Source organism: Clarias gariepinus, chromosome 7 (assembly GCF_024256425.1).
Source record: "Clarias gariepinus isolate MV-2021 ecotype Netherlands chromosome 7, CGAR_prim_01v2, whole genome shotgun sequence".
Classification (NCBI taxonomy): Eukaryota; Metazoa; Chordata; class Actinopteri; order Siluriformes; family Clariidae; genus Clarias; species Clarias gariepinus.
Window position 1 is genome coordinate 11379460 of NC_071106.1, and position 24742 is coordinate 11404201.

General features: G+C 39.1%; 1 protein-coding gene across 1 annotated transcript in view; it reads right to left on the bottom strand.

Moving 5' to 3' along the window:
- Positions 1–24742, bottom strand: part of shank3a (SH3 and multiple ankyrin repeat domains 3a) — a 246875-nt gene that overhangs the window by 6999 nt on the left and 215134 nt on the right. The window contains exons 14-21 of the mRNA XM_053500203.1: positions 21345–21427; positions 16682–16806; positions 16463–16598; positions 8601–8681; positions 7803–7826; positions 7384–7508; positions 7157–7262; positions 4470–6951 (exon numbers count right to left, since the gene is read on the bottom strand). Of these exons, the coding sequence (XP_053356178.1) occupies positions 4470–6951; positions 7157–7262; positions 7384–7508; positions 7803–7826; positions 8601–8681; positions 16463–16598; positions 16682–16806; positions 21345–21427 (3162 nt within the window). The remainder of the gene's footprint in view (positions 1–4469; positions 6952–7156; positions 7263–7383; positions 7509–7802; positions 7827–8600; positions 8682–16462; positions 16599–16681; positions 16807–21344; positions 21428–24742) is intronic.

Sequence of the window (24742 nt, forward strand, 5' to 3'; positions counted from 1 at the left end):
GTATAAATTGCGAGACCAATTACGATTAGAGACAAAGTGTTCGTGGAGTAGCCTGGAGGACGTGATGATTAAAAATCAGTGTCAGCAAAAAAAGGTGATTCGATTACGTAAAAATTAGTGGATAGGTTATTCGAAACGAGAAAAGAATAATAATGAGGTTGGATTTACCCTAGTGGCTAAAAGCTAAGGCTTAGTCTCTTCCATGTCCTTGTCACATCTGTAAAAATATAAAGGGCTTCAGTTGCATTTCACTATATACTGTATATGAGCAGAAAACAACGTAAGTTGTGCTTTAAAAAGAAAATACATATATTTTCCTGTTGAGTGTTGGTTTCTACAGAGGATCTGCTTTGGGAGTTTGCTTTACAAGTCCTACACTTGTGGTCTACAGGAGCTACAGTACACCTACAAACTACATCACAGTTCTTTAACTTACCAGAGACTGTCGTGCGCTGAAACACTGCTGAAGCTCCAAACTTTTCAATGAAATAAAACAATTTGAACGTTAGAGTATATGGTATCCTGAGAAGCATGGGTCACTCTGTAATGTTAGCACACCATATGGAAATAAAATCTACTAGCATGTTTTGTGATGGTTTAATATTGATATAGGGTGTGTATAAAGGTTACATTTCACATGCATTTTCTCTAAGGCTGCACAATTTAATAAAAAAAAAAATTACACTTTGATTATTTTAGTGTTTATTGTGATTGCAATTTAAAATGTGATTTTTATTTACAGTATTAGATTTATCTAGGCTTACAGCGAATAATGGGACAAATGATCTCACTAAGAAGAAGTTTGGGAATATTTATTAATCAATTTAAAATTCTTTAAAAAAAGTATACACATACTTTAAAAAAATTAATGATAAACTCTACATAAATTCCTGACTATATTATCTCAGACAAATTTTGCGATTAAATATTTCGCAAAAATCCATACTTGCGATTTTTTGATTTATGTGATTAACTGTGCAGCACTAGTTTCCACTCTATCATATATTGCAGTACTTAGGATGTGGCAGATTTATAGTGTTGCCCATATTCTTAGTGAGAAAAAGAATAGCTGGATGCATAGCAATTCCTTTTACAGTGCTGTAAAAGTCTTTTTTGCATATTTGTTACTCACAAAAATTATTGAGATTAAATAAATTATAATATCACACAAAGATAACACGAGTAAGTACAAAATGCAATTTTTAAATACATTTTTCATTCATTAAGAAAAAAAAAGCTGTCCAAACCTACCTGGTGATGTGTGAAAAAGTAATTGCCTTAATTTCTCAAGCTCATGTGCACTTATGCATCAGGACAATGATCTGATACACACACCAATAAGTCCACCTCTAAATGGCTAAAAAAAAAAATTTGGAGTGGCCTAGTCCAAGTCCGGAGTTAATCAGATTAAGATCCTTAAACAGGCCATTCATGCTCATAAACCCTCCAACGTGGCTGAGTTAAAACAATTCTGCAACAAAGATTACAGCAAAATTCCTCCACTATGATCAAAAACACTTAATTGCAGTTGTTCCAGCCTAGGGTGGCATGACAGATTAATATGTTTAGGGGCCGATTCACATAGAGCCAGGTAGGTTTTAACAACCTTTTCCCCTTAATAAATGAAATTATTATGTAAAAACTGCATTTTGTATTTATTCAGGTTATCTTTGTGTAATATTAAAATGATCTGAATCATGTGACAAAAAGAAATAGGCAAACACTTTTTCACAGCTTAAATTTTATGAGTCAGGATGAATACTGGAGCAGCCAACATGCCATTTAATAAGCACTAAATCCAGGAGGTATGATTTAGTGTTGTACGATCACTTCTGTATTTTGAGGGGGTTTAACGTGGAGGTCATTAGTAGGCACTGGAATCATTTGTGTAATGTCAGGTCGCAGTGATGTGTTGCAGTGGGGTCTCTGTGCCTTGTACAGAACGCCCTGTACGAATAGTGCATATAGACATAATGATAATAATAATAATAATAATAATAATAATAATAATAATCAGCACAATAATGCCCATTTTTTATGGGAAGCCAAATTTACAGGATACTTAATATATTGACTCTCAACTGTGATCCAGGAATAAAACTGTAAATTTTGTGGTTTTAACTCTAACATACTGTACTTGGATCCAGCTAATTAGTTAATGAACAGGTTATCATGAATGGACAGGACCATGGCTGAGAATTGCTGAACACCACTGCAGCATAGTATAGTTTGCAGTGTGTGTGTGTGTGTGTGTGTTGTCAGGATGTCAGGATGAGTGCTGTTTATGTCAGCACTGTGCTTTTTTTTTTTTATTTTGTTGCATAAATGTAAATACCAATTCTTTTAGTATTTCTCATATTTTTTCTTACTAATTCCTTAAGGACAAAATATAATCAGAGTGATTCTGGTGTGCTAACATCACTAAGAAAAAGCTTAAGCAATATCAAATGACAAATGGTAATGCACAGATCTCTGATAATCAGCATATAGTAGCACCAGCCAAAATTAGCATCTGTGCAAATCCGCAAGTTGTTATTCTTCATTTGGGACAAGCTATATTTCTGGCAAGCCAGTAGATCCAGTCATAGCAATTAGTGTTTCACTTTGAGGGATCTTTAAGGTTCTACTTCCTGTTTACTAGAATTATAAATGTCAAATAAAAACAACAACAACAACAAAATAAACAAAAAAAAAAAAAAAAAAAAAAAAAAACAAGATGTCTGTCAGTCAAAAATTAAATATGAACCAAAGACCTTAAATATTACAAAATGTTTAAAACAGTAAAACATAAACAACAGAGTACTGTATGATGTTTGTTCCTATAAGTCATTATAATATCAGTCTTGCAGGTTATAGATTCAACCGGATCTTACTGGTACAATATTTAAAAATACTTTCAAATAATTGCCTCATGGAGGAATGCAACTTATTTCATCATCATTTCTAGGAATGCTGTAACTCTAACAGTACCTGTAGGGCCCTATATATCTAGCTTAGTACTTGCTTCACGCTCTTGTCATACAGCAGTTTGATCAAATTTACAGTGTTGCTTTGGCTTTATGAACTGATAAAGTCAAACGGTTGATAAGATTATGTTTCTTCTATTTGGTTACACTGCAAATGACACCAAAAATCAAAAACTAAAAAGTAAAAACATACATTCATTAATAAATGAACTTTATAATAAAAATAAATAAAATAAATAAATCTGCTGAAGTGCCTGATATTCACCTTCTGAATACTGGTATTCTTGCTTAAATACATTTGCAAGAAAAAAAAAAGCAAATATTACATTATTAAGTAACATTAAGCTAACATTTTAAGGCTTTTAAAGAACTAGTTACATATCTTAAAGGGCCAGTCTTCTCTTATGCAGTCAACGGTATTTTACACATCAATAAAATGTACTCTATAAAAGGCTTACATATTTCTATTACATTTCAGTTGTGCATTCAATTAAATTCACTGATGTAGAAAAAAAAACCTTTTTTATTTTTATGAATTTATAATTATTGTAATAATAAGTGTTACATTTATTTTACTAAGTTTGCCCATTTTTTTGTAAATAGTTTGAATGGGATAGAAAATTGTTATAGTCACTTTTCTGTCAACTTAACTACTGAATAATGTTCATTTATTTATCTTTTATGATGAAGATGGGGCCTGGAGCCTACCCCAGAAGACTTAGGGCACGAGGCAAAGCATACCGTGGACAATGTGCCAATCCATTGCAGGGCACACACACAATTTGGGAGCACCAATTATTTAATCTGCATGTCTGTGGACTGTAGGAGAAAAGTAGAGTACCCAGAGAAAACCTACCAAGCACAGGGATAAAATGCAAATCCCATGCACACTGACTCTAGGTGGAAATCGAACCCTTAAGTCTGGGGGTATTAGGCCACAGTGCAAACTACTATGCCACCATACCACCCAACTGAATAATGTGTTAAAAAAAAATTAACACATGGCATAGTTGCTGGATAACAACAACAGAAAAAAAACTCATTCATAAACATTAATAGTATTTTTAAAATTTCACATTTTTGACCGAATACCTTGGAGGAATATCTAAGGTAATATCTTTTATTTAAGTATGATTTCCATCCCTAGTTTTGCAACTGCACAGGCATAGTCTAGTTAGGTCTTGTCAGGCAAATGTGTGTTATATTTAATAAGCATTATAATAAAAAACACAATGACCAAAAAAAAAAAAAAAAAACACAAAAATGTTGTTTGTGTAACTAGTAAATTTAAGTAGTTATTAGTTAAACTTTTCTGTTTAATGTGTTAATGCTCAAAATCATTTAAATCGATCAAACAAGCAAATTGTTGCTGCATGGTGACAACTGGTAAATTGCAAGATGTTCGTGGTAATGCTTCAGGGAAAAAGAAGAAAAAAAAGAAAAAACACTATACCAAGTGATCAGGATGAAGTTGAGCTCTATATTATAAAGCTCACTACTCACCTGGCACCAGCCACAGGTGACTTGCGTCCAGGGTCAAGTGAGCCTATAAGGGGCTCTTCACCGAGTGAGCATGTATCCTTGTTGAGCTGCTGCAGTCTGGAGCTGAGCTCACTTATCACAGTGGGTTTGCCTTCCTCTGAGCCTGCAAGCGGACGGGGTTCTATGGGGTCCCCCCATAGCTTGGAGCGTCTGTGGAAGAGGTAGCGGGGTCTTGTTGGGCCCGAGGTCCCCGTGGCAGCAGCCAGTGCTGCTGCATGCTGCTGTGAGAGTAGCTCACTATCCGAGGACTGTTTGAGCAAGGGGTCCCTGAAAGTTACTGGGCCCTTGCTGAGCTGAGACTTGAGCTTTGGCTTTGGAGGCACTGGCGGCTTATCAAGGATGAAGGTCTGGCCGTCGGCATGGGACGTGTAGGTGTCAGTGGGCTCACCACTCTCTGAGGATAGGGTGGACATACTGGAGACAGTGGAGATGGTACTCGTGGTCTCCAGGTGGTGATCGCTGGAGCTGCGAGTGTCCACCTCCTCTACTCCAGAGTCAGCAGCAGACTCTGGGCCCAGGTGGGGCTCAGATGGCTTCCCTGAGGCTGCTGGTGGGCCGCTGGTGGCAGGGGCCTGTGCTGCTGTAGCAGCTGCAGTTGGAGGGGTTGGACCTGGGACTGAGGATGGTTCTGAGGGTGTCATTAGCTTGTCTGTTGCAGGTGTAGCAGAAGCTGCAGGTGCCTTCACTTGGAGACCATTTGCAAATTCATCTGGTGGAGGAACCACACCAATTTTGCGAAGCTCCTCCCGTGTCTCCTCATCACTAGAGGACAGCATGGCAGGTGGTAAGTTAACAGAAAAGGACTCCACATCTTCTTCTGAGCTTCCTTGAGCCAGGGTTTTATCTGAAGATGGGCTAGAGGAGGCCTGGGGTGTTTTATCTGAGGATGGACTAATGGGTGCTTGGGGGGTTGATGGTGTGGCAGGGGTTGTAGTTGGTGTGGAGGGTGCTTCGGGGCTGGGAGACTTGGTCCGCTTGAGTTCAGCTAATGTGGGCTTTGGGCTCTCTGAAATTATGCCTTTGGAAGGAGGTGAATCATGTTCTCTGCCCAGTCCAACTGCCTGTCCATTACTGGTTGCATGAACCATAATAAGCCCAGCAGTCTTATGCTGTGATGTGTCCATGATACTGATGATCATGCTTTTCTTGTCTTCTACTTTCCTTTCCTCTTTTTTTTCTGTTCCCATTTCTGTTTCTTTTCTTGTTGTTATTGGTGTCCCCCATGAGATCTTGCTACCAGGGGTGGACGTGTAGCTCCTTTTTTCTCCAGGGGAAAAAGAGAGTGATGGTAGATCCCTCTCACCCTCAGCCTCTTTGGTCTGGGTGTCCATGAACAGCACCCCACCAGCAGCCTCATGCTTAGTCCTAGGCTCAGGGCTGCTAGCAGGGGATTGGCTCTGGGAAGTTAAAGCCCGTTCCCTTGCGGCCAGCGCAAGTGCCAAAGGGGAGTTGGGGTCAAGGGGCTTCCCTGTCAGTGGGTGGATGAAAGTTGTGCCGCTTGGAGAGGGGCGCAGGGCCACAGCCGGGGGAGGCAGCTGACCTAGTTCACTGGTGAGCAGCCGTTCATCAACAGAATGAGACTGTGTGAGTAAGGGGGATTCCAGCGGTGGGGCTGAGCTGCCTTCCATGGTGCCCACAGACAGGAAGACTGTGGATTTTCTTCGCTCCTCAAGACGCTGCTCCCTATCCTTGGCAGCACCAGCAACTGCAGAAGCAAAATGCCCTTTGCCATGCAGTATACCCTCAGCTTGCGCTCGACTGCGCTCCTGTAGTAGCTGCTGCTGGTAGTACTCTGCTCTGCTAGTATGATGAGCTGCCAGTCTGCCTGTGGGTGAATGCTCCCTGGAGTGGACTGAAGCTAGTGCCAGCGATGCTCGCTCTTGGGCATCCTCCACCTGCAGTTGCTTTACTAGTGGGCTCTTTCTGCGCTGTGGCTTGCTGGGTGGTGGAGTGTACAGGCCCATGCTGAACTGGCCCACATTAGCGTAAGGGTTGTCAATAACACGTCCTTTGCGCTTGATTCTCTCTGGTGGGGTGGATGCTTGGCCAGGTCGTGGGATGTCTGTGGGCTCTACAGGATGGTGGGACGAGTCTTGTAGGAGAATCATGGAATGGGCCTTCTTCTGTCGCTCTATATGGGCACTGTGGCGTGGGGGTTCATACAGCTCAGCGGACATTGTCTGTGGTAAGCCATGCAGTCGGGGCTCTGAACCTGGCTTAAAGCTGGAGCGACTGGGGTCATGAACACGGCTCGGAGGAGGGGGTGGGCAGAAAGGTGGAGGTGGACCCATGTCCAGGTAGTAGAGTGAGGGTGGAGGAGGTGGTGCCGTCTGAGGTGGAGGAGGGATGCTGTGACTGTCTCTCAGGGTGTCTGTCATCGAGGAGCTCCTTGGAAACCTGTGCTCCGCCGCCAGGGCAGACAGACGGTCCTCCTCAGTAGCTCCTGTATACACAAGGATAGAACACCAATAATAATTACTTCCAATCAGCCACACTAGACCAGTGGTTTTAACATTTAGAGCAACTCATTAATGATATACAGTAAGTACAGTAACAAACTGACAAATGCTTCTACATTAATGTAGAAAGGGTCAAAATGTGGAAATTGTACAAAAATGTGTAGAAATCCATAAAAAAAGAATGATTACCGAAGGACTTGGTTCTGGACATGCCTTTGGGCAGCTGAATATGGGCTTTTTCCAGGGCTGGGTGAATGGGACCACGAAGAGCAAGACCTTGCCGCTCGAAAAGAGACTGGGAACGCACACATACAGTACACACCAAATGAATATAGTTATATAACTAATAATCAAAACAGGCTTAGCATGGAAAACAGATTAGTAGCATAAGCCTGAACATCTGTACAGTGTCTCACACTGATTTCTGCTGGTGTAATTCGGCGGCTGGTTGGTCGTTGCTTCACCGTGGCTGCTCTGTAGTCTGCCTCCACTTGTGGCCTCATTGCTGACTCCTGTGAGGCCAAGATTTCATCTAGTCTTTCTGTACAAATGCATGCACACACACACCCACACACACACCAAAGTATAAACACATACAGACAGACAAGATTACAGCAATATTCATGCCAGGCAACTTCATATTCATTGTTTTACACGATAATGTGTTATATGCGCTGCACAATGGTTGACAGGTTTTGTTCATGCCATGAAATGAAAAATTTTTTAATGAGATATAAACATACTTAACATGAATTTTGGTCATTTAAAAGGATGGTTGTTTCTTGAGTGAGTAATTGTGATGCAAGCATTAACAAACAGAAATATAATAACTCACCTCCTCGCCTTCTCCTTGCAGATGCTTAGCATGGAATAAACAAAAACACTCTTCTAATATACTCTCACAGAAGTCAATATGTATTTACGTCTGTAGTGAAGAGTCTACTATAAACCAAATGGGTTAAATTATAGTAAATTATTAAACCAATATATGTTTTAGACGCAAGTTACCTTTCTAAAACAACAAGAGGGCAACTAGTAGTGTATATAGACCAATTACAGTGTGCAAAACAAGAAGGGCAGTGTATAGTATATCAAACCAGGAAAAGCTTCCTAAAGTAGAGGAGTCATAGTTAAAAGTTAAATATGTAACTCCAATTAGACCTTGGCAACACTATCAGCAGCAATATAGCCATGTTCAAGAATTTAGGTGCCTTTAATTTATGAAGATTGTTCTCCTTAAGGTAATTTTTTAACACAATTGATCAATTACATATACAACAGCATGGCATCTAATTACTGGCACATTCATACATTTTCTTATGTTTTTATTATTTTTTGCCAAAGGGTGTCAATGTGTGTGTCTTTATGTGTACGTTAGAATAGGAGGACAGATTGAGTGGAAGAAACAGCTGATGTTTTGAACAGCCCAAATGGCAGAGGGAGAATGATGACACAGTGTAGCATGCAAACAACAGACAGAAGAAGACAGGATGAGAAAGACAGAAATTAAGGAAAGAAAGATAGATACAGTGGAAGATTTGAGAAAATTGTCTACAAGTAAGTGCATACAGTATCTACGTATGTTTAGTTGTGCATATGTCTGCAAATGTGTGTGTATTCGTGTGTGTCTTACCCAGCTCCTCAAGCTCAGCAGTCATGCTCTTGGACCTTGGCGTGAGCGTGGTACTGGGTGCTCTCTTGGGTGGTGGTGGTGCTGTGGATGAAAGGCAGGGAGAGGATGAGGAGTAGTGGCGCATTGCCACCCACCTGTTTCCTACCTGAAACTGCCAACGCTTCTTGTGCACCTTCATCTCGCTTGGCTCGGCAAGACCTGACACCTTCTGTGGCCGTGCCACGTTATTCACACTGCGCTCTGACGCAAACTTCTTCATGTCTTTTGCTCTCTCTCTCACTCCCATACACACACAAACACAAACGACACAGCACAGGTCACTCAGCTAGGCCCCTCGTGTAAGTCTGCCAGCTAACCATACCATTCCCTAGCTCTCTCGCGTCCACATTCCAACCGCACATAGACACACTTCTCTTTTTACATCCCTTCATTTTCTCTGTTCGTCACTCCTCTTCTCTCGTTCCTTCTTTCCTCTGGATGCTCCCATTGCCTCTGTAAGCTGAATTTGCCTTTAGCTCAATGCTCATGCTGAGGTAACACTGCCAACACTGCGCTCTAGACACAGCCCTAATAAGGCAAAGCTAGAGAAGGTGCAGAGAACCACAAGAAAATAAATACAAAGTTCCAGAAGAAAATATGGCTTGGTTTCTCCACTCCTTCTTCGCTATAACAGAAACCTCACCAAACGGGGAGAGAGAGAGAGAGAGAAAGAAAGAGGAAAGTAGAAGTAAGAGTTAACGAGAGAGGGAGAGAGGGAGAGAGAGAGAGAGATACGAAGGCTTGATGCAATGCTTAATTCAAACGTTCATTGTAGTAACCATGGCAACTCTGGCAGGAGCAAGGCCTGGGTTGATGCAGCTAAACTGCGAGAATCACTGTGTGTGGTTGTGTGAGACACAAGCAATGACAAAGGCCGGAAAGTAATTATAAAACTTAAATTGAGTTATATAACATGTTTATGTTGTTTTAATTAACACCTCTGTATTCAGATGTGCATACACATCCCATCTATCTATCTATCTATCTATCTATCTATCTATCTATCTATCTATCTATCTATATATATATATATATATATATATATATATATATATATATATATATATATTCACACACACACACTCACAGAAAGGGTCAGGAAATTAAAAATAGTATGATGCATATTATATTAATATTATTTTATACTAATATATAACATATAGCAATACATTTATTATTAAAATATTTAGACATATACAGTATATATATTGTTTGTCCTGAAGTGTGTATACACATATAATTTTTTCCAGAAGCACATTTGTAAGGTCAGACACTGATGTTGGACGAGAAGGTCTGGCTCGCAGTCTCCACTCTAATTCATCCCAAAGGTGGGTTGAGGTGCAGGCTAGTCAAGTTCTTCCACACCAACTTGCTCATTCCTGTCTTTATGGACCTTGCTTTGTGCAGTGGTGTGCAGGCATGTTGGAACTGGTATGGGGTCGTTTTTCAGTCATTGGGCTTGGACCCGTACTTCCAGCCAATGGAACTTGCAGTGCTTCAGCATATCAGGACATTTTGGACAATTTCATGCTCCCAACTTTGTGGGAACAGTTGCTGTGACTGATTTTGAATGTGGGTTTTGGCAGACAGCTGGTGTTCCCTACTTTCACCCATACTGTACTGGTGAACAACAGTTAGTGTAATTAGTGATTGTTAGAACACCTGTGACATGGAGTGATGCATATAGTTAAATGTCCCAGTGCTGTTGTCATTTTTTATCTTTACTCATGCAATACCTCTCATTCAGTTAGATTACTTACTGTTGTATAATATCTAATAAAAAACTGTAGAAAGTTTACTGTAGATCTTACCATCTTCAGCTATGATTTTTTTGGTCTTTACTTATTAAGTCACAAACTTTTATCTTTATATTTTAAAAACTATTTTATGGCTTCTCTGTGGCATATCAAAAGTATCAGCATCATTACTCTTATTAGCACTTTAGGCTATTATTATTATTGCAACAAAAGTATACATGTATGTGAATGAGAGAGACCCAAGTGGAATAGTAAGGTTACAGAAGTTGTAGGACTTTAAGTACTCAGGGTCAATGGACCATAGCAATGGAGAAAGTAGAAAGAATTTGAAGAGGCAGGAAGTGTGCAGGCAGGTTGGAACAGGTGGAGAAAAGTGTTAGGTGTGTTGTGTGATGATAGAGTATCAGCGAGAATGAAAGGAAAGGTGTTCAAGACAGTTGTGAGACCAGCCATGCTTTAAGGCTTAGAGACAGTGGCACTGAAAAATAGACAGGAGGCAGAGTTGGAGGTAGCAGAGCTGAAGATGGTTCTCTTTGGGAGTGACAAGGATGGATAGGTACAAGAATGAGTCCATCAGAGAAACAACCCATCTTTAATGTTTTAGAGATAAAGTCAGAGGGGCAAGATCGAGGTGGTTTGGACATGTTCAGAGGATCAGAGATTTTGGTAGGAGGACGCTGAGCTTGGAGCTGCCAGGCAGGAGGTCTAGAGAAAAACCAAAGAGGGGATTTAAGGATGCAGTGAGAGAGGACATGAAGTAAGTTGGTGTAAGAGAAGAGGATGCAGAGGATAGAGGCGGATGATTCGCCATGGTGACTCCTGAAAGGAGTTTATCATTATTATACTGTGACAGGGATTCTAATAAATGAGATGAACGATTTTTGCAGAATTTCTGCATTAACGCTATAGAAATTAAAACCATTTTTTTCTTTTACAAAGTCCCTCCTTTTTTATAGATTCAGGACAAACTAACATGATTTTTTTTTGGGGGGGGGAGAGGGTTTTCTCTAATTCAGTCATATTCAGTTCCCATCCATCCTCAGGACACCAACTCTCCTATGGGCAAGCAGTTTACTCATCACAACAAGTTGCCTCAAAATCTTAGCCTCTTCGAGAAGAAAGACCAGCTCCCTGATTTTTTAGAACTGCTGCTCAGGGGTTGGTGTAACAAACTTAAAGGAAAGGCTATTTATCGCCCTTCTCACAGATGCCCATGATTGGTTACTGTGATTGATGTAGGAGTGCAGTGTACCACTCTTACCTATGGATGGAATTTCCAAGTATTTTAACTTGTGATTTCTGGATGACACTAGTTAAATAAACACTTTTCTGTTGTGCCACTCTGGAGCCCACGTAAGGATTACTTTTAACACTTAGATGCAACTCAAATGCAGTCAAGAACTGCCTGAGGTCTGGAGCCCATTGACGTCACCAAGTGCTAAGGAGCTAACTCCCTTGCGATGCTTTGCCAGGCCTTTACTGCCACTTCATTTGCTGCTTTTTTGTGGGTAGTTCTGCATTCAGTTTTGTTTTCAATAAGTGAAAAGTATTCTGAGTTAGGTTGAGGTTAGGTGCCATTAAAAAAATTCTTTGCTCTAATAATTCTTTACTATAATAAGCCCTTGGTATTTAGTATTTTTTAGGTTGTTATCAATTAGTACTGTGAATTGTTGTCCAATTGGTTTTGCAGCATTTGACTAAATCTGGGCAGAAAATAAAACTCTATACACTTTAGAATTCTTCTTGCTACCTCTATCCTCAATCACATCTTCAATAAATAACAGTAACCCAGTTCCACTTGCAGTCATAAATGCCCAACACTGCTATAACACTGCCTCTATCATTTTGAAGATGATATGGTATGATTTACATCATGAGCGCCCCCTTTCCTTCTCCATACTTTTTTCTAACAATCATTCTGGAAAAAGTCTTTAAATAAATCTTTAGATGTTTTCTAGCAAATATAGTCTTTCTGTTCTTGAGTGTTACCATCTAAACCCTCTGTATTGTCTCTTTATCTCTGTTCTCTGTTTAAACTGACAATGATGCATCTACTTATTGTTCGTGACTTGGCTACATGTTGAAAGAGATTTTGCTTCAAGTTGTCTTCCATGGTCTTGCAGGCTTTTTGGTGCTGCAGAGCTTAAATTGCATTTAAATTCGATGTAAAATAAGTCTACACCTCAATGGCGTCTTGATTGATTCATTTGTGTGAATTGTAGTGATGTACAGAGGAGAAACATATGAAAAATGTGACTGATCTGTAATCACCCATGCGTATAACCAAATGGCATAACATTATCCAGGCAAATTTCAGGACGGACACTATATATTCACAACAGATTATGCTGCAACAAGATGTACAGTAGGACAATGAAGTACCACCAAACTAATCATGATAGTACAAAAACAGTACTAAAGCCAGGAAAATCTGGCTAAAATCTCGAAAATCTTCTGGTCCAGGTAACATTGTTGGTTGTTTTGTTCTATGTGGCTCTACAAGCATGCACAGGTCAGAGACGGGTCAGAAGTGAGTGGGAGTTGCAGAGGAAATGGTGGATGGTTTACATGGATACGGAATAGATTATTGTGCAGATGCAGTCCCAGTGACGGAGGGACAGAAAAAGCACTACACGCTGTCTAATTTCAAACCAATATATATCAACTATAACGGCACATTTTCTTTTCCACTATATGAAAGCTGACACACAGTGCACTACCTAAGCCAAACCTAATAGGGACTGTGAAAAGAAAAAAGAGCTATGTGTGTGTGTGTGTGTGTGTGTGTGTGTGTGTGTGTGTGTGTGTGTAAGGAGAGGGGCGATGGTAATAAACCTCAATGTCAGTAACGATGTGCGTATACATATGGATGAAGCCTGCTGAGTCATCCTGGTTGCTACAAGAGAAAAGACCTCATCACTCATCGATTCAAATCTTTCTTCCAACGCGACACTTGTTAGGCAACACTGTCACTCCGCTGTCCTCTTCCTCTGCGTAATGCAGCTACTACCGTCCTTCATTATTGCTTCCCTGAGTTGCTTCTGATCATTATTTAACTGTTATCCTAACTCGACATAGGCATCTCTTTCACACCAACTTTCCTATGACTAAGCAGTGTGTATCCAATTACTAAATCACACCCGCATTCAAAAGATCACCTAACCCTGTTTACACACTGGCAGCTACACATAAATTGTGACAAAGTGGCCAGATGTCAATCACGTCCACTAAGAGCTAGGCTGAACTAAATGAAGCATGATGTACTGTAAGGGCGCTTTCAAAATGTGCTCCAAGGATCGTTTCTAAGGACACTTGAGCCCTGAGACCAGTTGATTTTGATTAGTGAGAACGCAGTTGTTCAATGCTCGGAAGAGGAATTGATGTAACCACCATTCGACTCTGTCACCATACTCAAACAAATGTGGCTGAGAAAGGATCTGTGTGAAGCAAGTAATGATGAAGCACAATGTGCGTTTGAAACTTTGCCAGACAAAAACATTTGAAGATAACTGAACCCTACACATAAAAACTCAGAGATTTACACAAGCATCTGTGAGTTTTTACATGCAGACGGGTACGTTTACACTAATTATGCCCCCGAGTGATGGAGTTTTGAAGTACTTGCCCTATCATCCGGAGATCGCTAGTCCAATTCCCCGGTGATGCTGTAGCCTCTTGCAGCCGGGGGCCTAGAGAGAGCTGATTGGCTGAGCTCTATATAAATATATTCTATATAAGGGATAAGGGATAAAAATTGGGAAAAATGTGTGTAAAGTGAAGCAACACAGTGCTAAAAAAGAAGGTTTTATTATTATTGTTTCCCATTTTCTACCCTTAGCATCATGTTATCTTATCAAAACTGGGATGAAGTAAACTTCTTATGTTTCTTTTGACTTATTGCTTTAAATATTTAGCCATAAGAATGAAAAAAAAGATCTTTCACACAGTGAGTGTGAGACTTACGCATTCACTCACCTTCACACACTATCTCGCCACACTACCAACTTCTCACCCTTTCATATTTAAACCGATTACATGTCGCAAGCAAAATCTTTGTACTCCAGCTTCTTTTATTTTTAAAGTCAAATCTCTACATCGTTCCTACATGCATTTCCTGAATGCACAGGTGTATTGCAGCCGGAGTGCACCGGAACAATGCTTCACCACTTTTTTCTCTCCAGGTGAAGAGAAATAATATTCGCCTAATTTGGTTAAAATTAACACACACTTACAGCTGCGTGACGCATTAATCAAACAGAAAATAAGCGATAATTGGAACTATCATAATAGTGCTAAACAAAGCAACAATCTAATAAAATAAATTGACATTCAAATGCATTAACAGACTGCAGCGAAGTTACACACCTGCTGAGGCATTAAAGGATTGAGTCTGTGGAGTGACATAGTATTATCTAAAGAGGAAAATGCGTGTGCATATTTACAGTGACAATAAAATATTTGCACCGAGTTTAATCATGTAGCACTTTTATATTCATAGGAACACTCAAAGGCTAACAAACTTGATTAAAGAGGATCGCACGTGCAAGACAGAGAGAACCAAAGAGAGAGATTCACAATTAGACATGCAGCACAATTACACTTTATATTCAGAATCTTTTTTCTTTTTCTTTTCTTCTCTTCTTTTTTAAAATTGATAGTGATTATTCTTTTTACTCTACTTCTACTTTACTCTCTGTTCTTACTACTACTACTACTATTACTACTACTACTAATAATAACTAATATTTTTATCATATAATGCAAATATTGTCATTTTCTGTGTGTAAGTCCTATGTGAAAATAATTTTACTGCCCTAAATGAATGCCCTAGCATGTTAGTGATTATTCTAGTGGGTGATTTCTTTTTTTTTTGATTAATATTTAAAATGTCAGTTTTACCAAAACAACATGTACAGTATATGCATTTGTTGTATCTCTTTACCCCTGCAATGCTAAAAACCTGTGCAGAACATTGTGCCATGCAGATGGTTGGTTTAAAATTGCTAGGTATGCACAATGGGTCATTGTCTGTGTGTGTACCACAAATGCAGAACCATTGGCCTTATTCTCAGAACCTCACTTACAGTTTTTCTAAAAAGTGATTGTAATCTCCCTTTCGTATGTCATCCTAGATCAGATATGTGGCCATGTAATGTACTGTATGTATGCAAAGAGTGCTTGCTGATGTGAGTCAGCACCGGCAGCATGGGGATTTCATCGCAATGTTATCAACAGCTGCTAAAACAACTCGGCTTTCTTCCTTCTTCTGGACCTCAACAAATACAGCTGCCTAACTCCTTGCCATCCTCCATAGCAAAATCTAAAGCATATTTTTTGCTAACATAGAGTTGACAGGTTGAAATCAATGGCCATACAAATCTTACACTAGATAACGTGAGCAAAGACGTATTGATATGCCCGTGCATGCCATTTCAGAGTACATACACGTCCATGTGGCTTGTAATGTACTGCAAGTGTAGCCTAAAGCAAAGGGAAATTACTTCTTTGGTCGTTATGGACTGGGTGCCAATCTGTCACCGGGCACACAGACTCACACACTATATGGAATACTAAAAATGCCAATTTAAAATGATGACAAAGTCTCGACATTTGTGCATAGATGATATATTTCAGGGTAAGCCATGATACAGCGCCCCTGGAACAGATAGGGTTAAGAGCTTTGCTAAAGAGCCCAAACATTGGCAACCTGGTGAAGCTGGGGTTTGTACCGCTGACCTTCCGATCAATAACTCAGTGCAATATCCCTCTGAGCTTCCACTACCCCATTACACATAGCATATGTAAATACCAGAGCATGTGCTGTTGCAATGTAGGGAGTATTGTAATTTATTTTTGAACAGTGCGTATTAGGAGATACAGGGTTACGACAGTAAAGAATACATATTGTATGTTCCTGCATACATCTATCCTCATGTATCTGAAGATATTCACTAGATAAGCTGAGTGCTGTCATGGAAACCATAGCAACAAGCAGTAAACTGGAATTGAGAAATGCTTGATACTTGTCCTAAACAGCACATGAACATGCACCACAGCGAGTCTCACCTTTTTTCCTGACCACGTCCTCTGTTTCTGGTTTGCGTGTCACCGAGACCACTTTCATCAGCAGATTACTTCCACCTTGCCGGATAAGGGAAACCACCTGCTTATGGCCCACCTTCACTACGTTCACTCCGTTCACCTGCAACAGCCAGACGAATGTCTTAAGCGACCCCTCATCTATGGTTCCTCCATATGAAAAGCGTTATCAAATTATACGTTTACCTCGATGAGGAAGTCACCTGTCCTTAGCCCCGCCCTCCAGGCCACACCCTCCACGTCAACCGACTCCAGATATTGCAGTGCAGGGAAGGCAGGCGTGGGGGTAAATTCTTCAATGGGTGTCTCCGCTACACACACAAACAAACACAAATACACACACACATAATGTAAATGCTAGTTCAGTCGCAGCAGCCTGTGAGAATCTAGCATACGCACAAACGTCTCCATCATGTTGCTATAGCAATGGTCCTGATGTTTGGGGCATTGTTGAGGCTCGTTACAACCAGGATAAGTAAGATGGGACAGTCTGAGACAACACTTAGCTGACTGAGATGGAGAGAAAATGGAAAACATGACACCATGTGTGTAACAGATGGCTTTGGGAACTCATAGCACCTACCCATGATGATTCCACCACAAAGAAAGGGCACACACATGTGCACACACACACACTTTCAGCCCATGTTGGTGGTTATATATCAAGAGGTATGACTATTGCAGTGCCTCACAGGGGTCTCGGCAGGAGGTCTTCAGGACACCTGGCATGTGCTTCTTTAACATTTGTACTGCACATGCTCGTAAGACAAAAGTCTGCATTAATGGATTGTTCTACCCTCTCAGGTTCAGTTTCTGTTATATCTAGACTTCTCTTCAGAAAGCTCATTGCATAAACCTAAACTAGAAACCATATAGAGCAACACAGCCTGACTATCCATGCCTTCGTGGAATAAACTAGCACTGAATAATCTAGACTCAGCATCCACTTTAGTAGGCACATCTTTACACCTGAATGTTTAGCCAATCACGTGGTAGCAGCTCAGGACGTAAAATAAGCACATATGGGACAAGAGTAGCATGTTTGAATGTTTAGATGATTAGAACAGGCTGATTTTAGTATTTCTGGAGCCGCCGAGCCCCTGGGAATTTGACCTTCGCCTCATTATTATCTAAACACATTTTTTCTCACTCATTACACACTTCCATCAATTTTCTTTTCATTTTGTGAAGCTGCTTTGAGACAATGACCATTGTTAAAAGCGCAATATAAATAAAATTGAATTGAACTTAATTGAATTGACATAAACAGGCCTGATTACTGCAAGAGGTGTTGAATCAAGACATGAATTACGTAAATAGAAGCTGACAAAATGATGAATAATATTAGATAAAAAAAAAACCCCAAAACATCATGTGACGATCTAAAAAGATTAAAAAGACCAGAGGGTTACAAAGACTTTGAAAAAAAGAAAAACGCAATGTGAAACAGTATTTTTCACGCAGCTGACCTCAAATGAGCCAGTTTCTTTTCTCCACCTGTCATTTCACACATTTGCATATTAGTATTTCTGGCTCACACTGATAAAATGGCTTGACACCGATATTCTTTTAAGAGAAGTGTGGTTAAAAGCGGAAAAGTACCTGTATCCAGAAACCCCACAGTGAAGAGCTCTCTATGTAACACATTTACAGCGCTTTCTTCTCTCCAGACTTGCTACTAAGTCGTTGCACAGGCTTACCGAAATGTGTTTTATATCGACTCATGAAGCATTTATCATCGCGAACTAGAGACTCAGAGTGGTCTTGAAAGGTGCATTCTCTCCCCAGTGCTCGATTTATCAGGTCCTTGAGAAGGGCTAACCCAGCCACTGTTTATTATTTATATAAAATATCTGTCTTGTACAGCTTAACTTAGCCCTTAATAAAGAGAAAATTCAATGCAGAAGGTGGACCTAATGTTAATGCATTACACAACGTTATAATGCTATAGTGTTTGATATATACTGTATATATAACAAAAAAGTAGAAATTGTTTAGAGATGTACAGTACGTGAGAATGCTATAGATAAAGAATGTCCATCAAATAAAATAAATAAAATTCATGTCATTTTTGATCATGTCTGGAAATGTCTTTCTGACTTTCTTTCCTAGCTAAAAAAATAAAACAAGTCACTCATGTGCTCCTGTCCAGTGCCGTCTTGTACGAGGGATATCGGTTATTCTTCTCCCTTACTCTTGTGGGAATCAGGTCTCTGGAGTCTCGCAGACTTCCTATCTAAATGTCACCTTGTGTGAAAGTATAAAAAATTACTTTTCTTTGTAAATGTAGGATTTCTTTCGTAATCAAGCGACTGTAACTATATTTGGAGCAACATGTTACCAGCTGAATCATGTGAGTCATATACTCATATCCAGTAGTTTTGAGTTTATGAGTTGCCACTCATTTCTTTCTATTAAATAGGATACAATTATGTAGATTTAAGTAAAGAAATAGGGAGCACATGTTTGACTGTAACAGCCTTCAAAGTGCCTAAAGATACAATTTAAAAATGAGTTGCTTACGTAACGACTTCAGCAGCAACCTCGTTTCCCTTCTCATCTGATTCAAATATACACAACCAGTATACTAATCACCGGCCTGATCATCTCTCATCATCTGCACCTGTTTCTCACTGGTACATGCCTTAATTTTTTATTTTTTGTTGCTTGAATGATTCATACGTTACTACGTGGCTTAACAAGGAAGCTTGGAGAACTATTCCTCAAGAGTACATTAATAAAAATACAAGAAGGTCTGGCTTTTTGAAAGAAAAATATGAAGAACTTTAAAACTTTTGCACAGTACTGTACATTCAGCTTCAATGATTACATATTTCTGTAAATCAGTTTAATATTCTAGCGGATTGATTGTGTTGGAGTAGAAAGTCAAAACAACAAAAACTGATTGTACAATTATTTACACACCTCACAAGCCTGAACAAGCCTTGTTACTTTTATATATATATATATCAGGAGCTTTACAGTTAGCTAAATTTTTTTGGGTAAACTTTAATAAAAGGTGATTGTAAAAACACATGGATATTTCTAAATGGTACAACAGAAAAAAAAGCTTTGTCCTATTGTCTGGAATTCATCGTCAGGTTGCAAATTCTCTCTTACCTGCCAACCACAGTGACTTTAGCCAATCACAGACATCTACAGTATGAGGTCATATATGGGAAATTGATGGAAACAAATGCAGATTTGTAAATGTTGTGTAATAACACACTGGATAAAACCTAAAAATTACTCTCAATTTCTTAAGTTCCCATTATGTTTTTCCAAAATTTGTTTCTCCACTGAAGTGATACATTACACCTGTGCTGTATACACACTGTACAAAGGTATGTACAGTATAGCATGCTGAAACAACGATATACTGATATTACCGACCACTGCAAAATAATCAGTTTATGTTTTTTTTTTTTTCTGACGGGTGCATGTACCGGTGAGATGAACAGTTTTGTTTAATTTTTCTGTGAACTGCTGGCAATATTTCTCCTACATTCAAAATATAACCATTGTTATTTAACGTGTATATTTAAAGGAAATGACATCATCTCAACACATCAAAATAACCCAACATCATGCAGTATTTGCAGAGCTTTAATACCTTAAATAAAACAAAATACAAATAATTTTTGAACAAATTATGTTAATACTTTGCCTAAATAACATTGATATCAGTATTTGGTGGAAAAACCCTGATTTGCAATTACAGCTTTCACACGTTTTGTCATGCTTTCCACCAGTTTTTCACATTGATGTTGGGTAACTTTATACCACTCTCTTTGCGAAATGCAAACAGCTGAGCTTCATCTTAATTTTGATGACATTCCAGAAGTGGTCTCTTATTGTTTCAGAGCTGATTCATGCGACAAGTCATTTTCTTAGGGAACGATTCCTACAGTATGTGCATATAAGAATATTTACTTAAAAATATATATATATTTTTTTTGTTCTTTATTCATATCTCCTAATGGTGCTCAACTTTGGCACATTTTTATGTTTTAACGCAGATATGTTGTTTTTGACATTCACGAATCACGACATTCGCATAGTTGAATTTTGAAATTAATTTTAAGACAATTTAAACCGAGACATTGCCATGTCTTCCATTGTCTTGTTAAGACATTACAAAAACTATATGACAAACCTTTTATTATAAATTTTAAAGCAAGACTAATGAAGTCCTTCCATGCACCATCTGGTAGATATTCTGTGAAACACATTTATTTAAATTCTAAAATGGTGCTTGCGGGATTTTGCACTCTGCAAGACGAATTGCAGCCACATCTGTATGTATAATGAAGCAATATCACATGAGAGGAGGTGCTGTTTAACTGAATATCAGCTCAGCTGTGATGTAACTAAAGTCATCAACAACACTTCCTCTTGCTTGATATTGCTTTAATCCAACAGTTACACGAGCACCATTTATTATCGACATATTATGAATATTACTTGTTAGTTTATTTAACCAGTTAAACATCCCAGTGCTGTTATGCACTATATCACCACTCATGGAATGCCTCTCGCCCAATCAAATCACTTGGTTTGAATTAACTGTCACATAAACGTATTTAGTGGACAGAATTTTCACAGGACATCACATACATATACGCGACCTACAGCAGCGTGTCCCTGTAAGACTTAGAATAAAGACCATTTTTGAGATATGACCAATCAAACAAAAAAGCCTTGATTGATAAGCAGTTTTATTTCACTGTGCTCTAAATGCGGTTGTATTTTTGCCATATTACAACTCTAGAGCCAAGAATGAAGCCGTCACTCAGCTCAGAAGCAAGCTGAGGACGGCTTAACGAGTGTAGGTCCAGGTCATGCTTACCTTTCGCTCCCCGCAGGACAAATCCAAAGCCTTCATTCTCTTTCTTCTGCAGCATGGCATCTTTCTCCTCAATGATGTAATCACTGGCAAGGAAAGAGGATGGCATTTAGATCACAATCCAGCACCATTACTGTACAGAAGTATCCCAGGTTTCTGTCAAGTTGGGAAAAAAAAGAGTCCCACTCATGTGCTGATGAGCCAATCAGGATAAAAGCTGAGTTAGGGGTGAAGTGAATACAATGAAAAAAATGCTCAGGTAGTACTTTTAAACCCACTGCACTACTTCACAGCAGGCCCCATTACTAAATTAAGAGATTGGACAAAATGCTAATATCATCCTTTTTATACTATTAGAAACAAAAGTATTAAGAAATATAAGGGTAGTCACTTCTGTCAAATCCCTTTTTCCTCTGAAAGCAAGTTTCTCTCTCTCTCTCATGCACACACACACATTTTATGTAGTACACTCATTGCCTTGTGCATCATTCAGGCCAAATAGACAAATCTTAAAATAAGAGCTTAATTTTTATTTTGCTTTTTATTTAAACCAATATATAAAGACTAGCCAAAACCCAACTGTCTCGTCATGTATTCCTATCCTCACATATCCCATTTGGTTGGGAAAAAAAAGCCCTGCAGACATACACCCCTTTCTACTCCATCAGCGGCCATCTGTCTGGTTGTACAGAGATGACTGGAGTTGGATGCATTAGTACACACAGCTGAGGCAGCTCTGTTTTTAGATCACTCGCTCAGAGGAGCACAGACTCACTGTACAAACGTGACCAGCATCTCGCATCATACAAATAGCCCGTTTACAACGCGCCCATTAGTGCCCTGTATTCAAAACTGTGCGACTCCCAAACTCTTCTTCAATAACCTGGAACAGGAATTGAATGCTGTTTGAATAATTATAGTACTGTAATGTATTGCAGTAATGATAAAGGGAGTATTTGCTCAGAAATCAAAATGCTAAGAAGACACATATACTTATGCAGCCCATGTCTGCCAGTAATGTCATGGTGGATAAACAGTGTGCTTCCGCATGATACTTTTTCCTCCTAGTTTGACGGACAGCTTACACGTACCTACAAAGCTCCTACCTTTCGACTATTCTTGCTGTTTATTGGAAGCACTTGTGACAAAAGTCTTAATGCTGCGTCTGCGAGTCATGGCACAGAACTACTGCTGAGTTAGATGCTGCACGGATCACAACCTGACTACTATCTTTCTCATGCAGAATTATACAGTATAGTCTCTCTCTCTTTCTCTTTTTCTCTGGGGTCTTTATCGCTGATGCATTAGAAATGACAGGAACATAATTGGCCAGTGAAGAATCAATTAGATCAATTACAGATGATTCTATTGCGTTAGTGCCTCGGGTAACAAGGATGAAGATGATGCTCTACAGAAGTCCAAGATAAGACTTGCATGCTGAGATGAGCTGCACTTCGCTTTCACGTCACAGACGTACAGTATTTTACAGTACGGTCCTCAACTTACAGTTTTATACCTGAGCCTCCAATAACGAAAGTGGACTCCTCATTAAGTTACACACCGCTCACGTTATACTGAACTTCCAGTTTCCTGACACACAGTATGACTGCAAATCAATCCCTGCTAATGAGGATGGGTTCCCTGTTGAGTCTGGTTCTTACCAAGGTTTCTTCCTACTGCCATCTCAGGGAGTTTTTTTGATAATCTGATAATTATGATTTATACTCTACATATTTCTGCACACTTTTTTTTTATTCTGTAAAGCTGCATTGCGACAATAACTGTTGTTAAAAGCACTATACTGTAGAATTAAATCTGAATTGAACTTAATGCACAGGTTTGACATTAATGCTGTCTGTATTTAATTAATTTATGTTAAATGTATTTAAATGATAATAAATGATTATTATCACATGATCCTGAAAATGTACTTCTACTTAAAAAGTATTAGTTCAGGTTTGTTGTCTTAACACTGCTGGCAGAGAGGAATCACAGACCTATGAATCACAGACTTTAGTTCTCAGGAGCCTTGATTCCTGTTTCACATCTGAAACACTGGCCTCCCAGGAACTCCTCTAATGCCCCAAATATGTAGAAATTGTTTGGAGCAAGGTCAAGACTATACAGGTGGTGTTGGCGAATGTTAGTGTGGACGGTTAGTGTGCAAGTTGGCGACAAGTGATTTTCAACGATCTGATGTTCCACCTGGATGTCCACCTGACTAAACCGGGTTCATCACTCATGGACGTATGGCCTTCTTTAAAACGTTTGCTCTGTTTATATGGTTTACATTGGCTAAGAGCTTCATCACCGCACTGTGCTTGAAGTCTTCTGGAAACGTTTATCGCTTTTACGCCTTCATTCATGATAAATTTCATTACAAGTCCGGTTTGACTTGAACGCCCCCCTATAAATAAATTCTCATATCGGATTTGGAACAGAAACACAGAAAGAAGAAGCATCTCAAAGCATTTTACAAGTGTACTTAAACAATACAGTGCAAGAGTGACAAGTAGGAAGTGCTTGAGAGGGAGACTAACGCTGATCTAGCTGATCTCGCTTACGGAAGTTTGAAGTGATTTGGAATTGTTCTATTATTTATTGAATTTGCTTAAATTCCAGGAAATGTATATTATATTTTCGCGTTAGATTCCAGGGCCCTGTGGTGTACAGAAAGGCACTGTATGGGCTCAGGGCTCCAGGGACAGACAATATGTCTTCATTTATTTCAGGTTATTCCTGTCTTCAATTGGAAAAATGGAGCCATCTGTCTTTCTGTCTATTCTCAGTAGATCTCTCCTTGCAGTGAGAGGTCCTTGGGCATTCATCCCATTGCTCTGGTCCTTTTATCCGTGATGGATGATGGCTCATGGTTATAAATTTCTCCTTAGTGGCAAAACATACAGAAAAAAACAAATAAACACCGACTTTATCTAGATATTCATGGCTGATCAGTTGTATCAGTTTGATAAATTTTTGGAAAACATATGCTACTTTTATTCATTTGTCCACAAGAGGGTGTTTGCAATTCACTGTATCCACCAATAGAGCGCTGCTGTGAAAATACCGTAGCACTCGCCCCAAACAAAAAATTTAACAGTATGTAAGAGTTTAAGTTTACTGGTTGTGTGTTTAATAAATTAACAAATTATTCATTTAAACCTCAATAAATATAATTAATAAAAATAATAAATAAATATATAATATAAAAGCTGGTCCGAAATCTTGCCTAGATACAGTAATGTTTTGTCGCAACTACGCATCATTATGTACATTATTATATTTATACTTAATAAAAATAATATGTAATTTCTTTTTATTATGCTTTTTAAAACAAATATAAAATTGCATCCATCCTTCCATTTCCCGTTCCGCTTACCGTGTTTAGGATCACAGGGCAT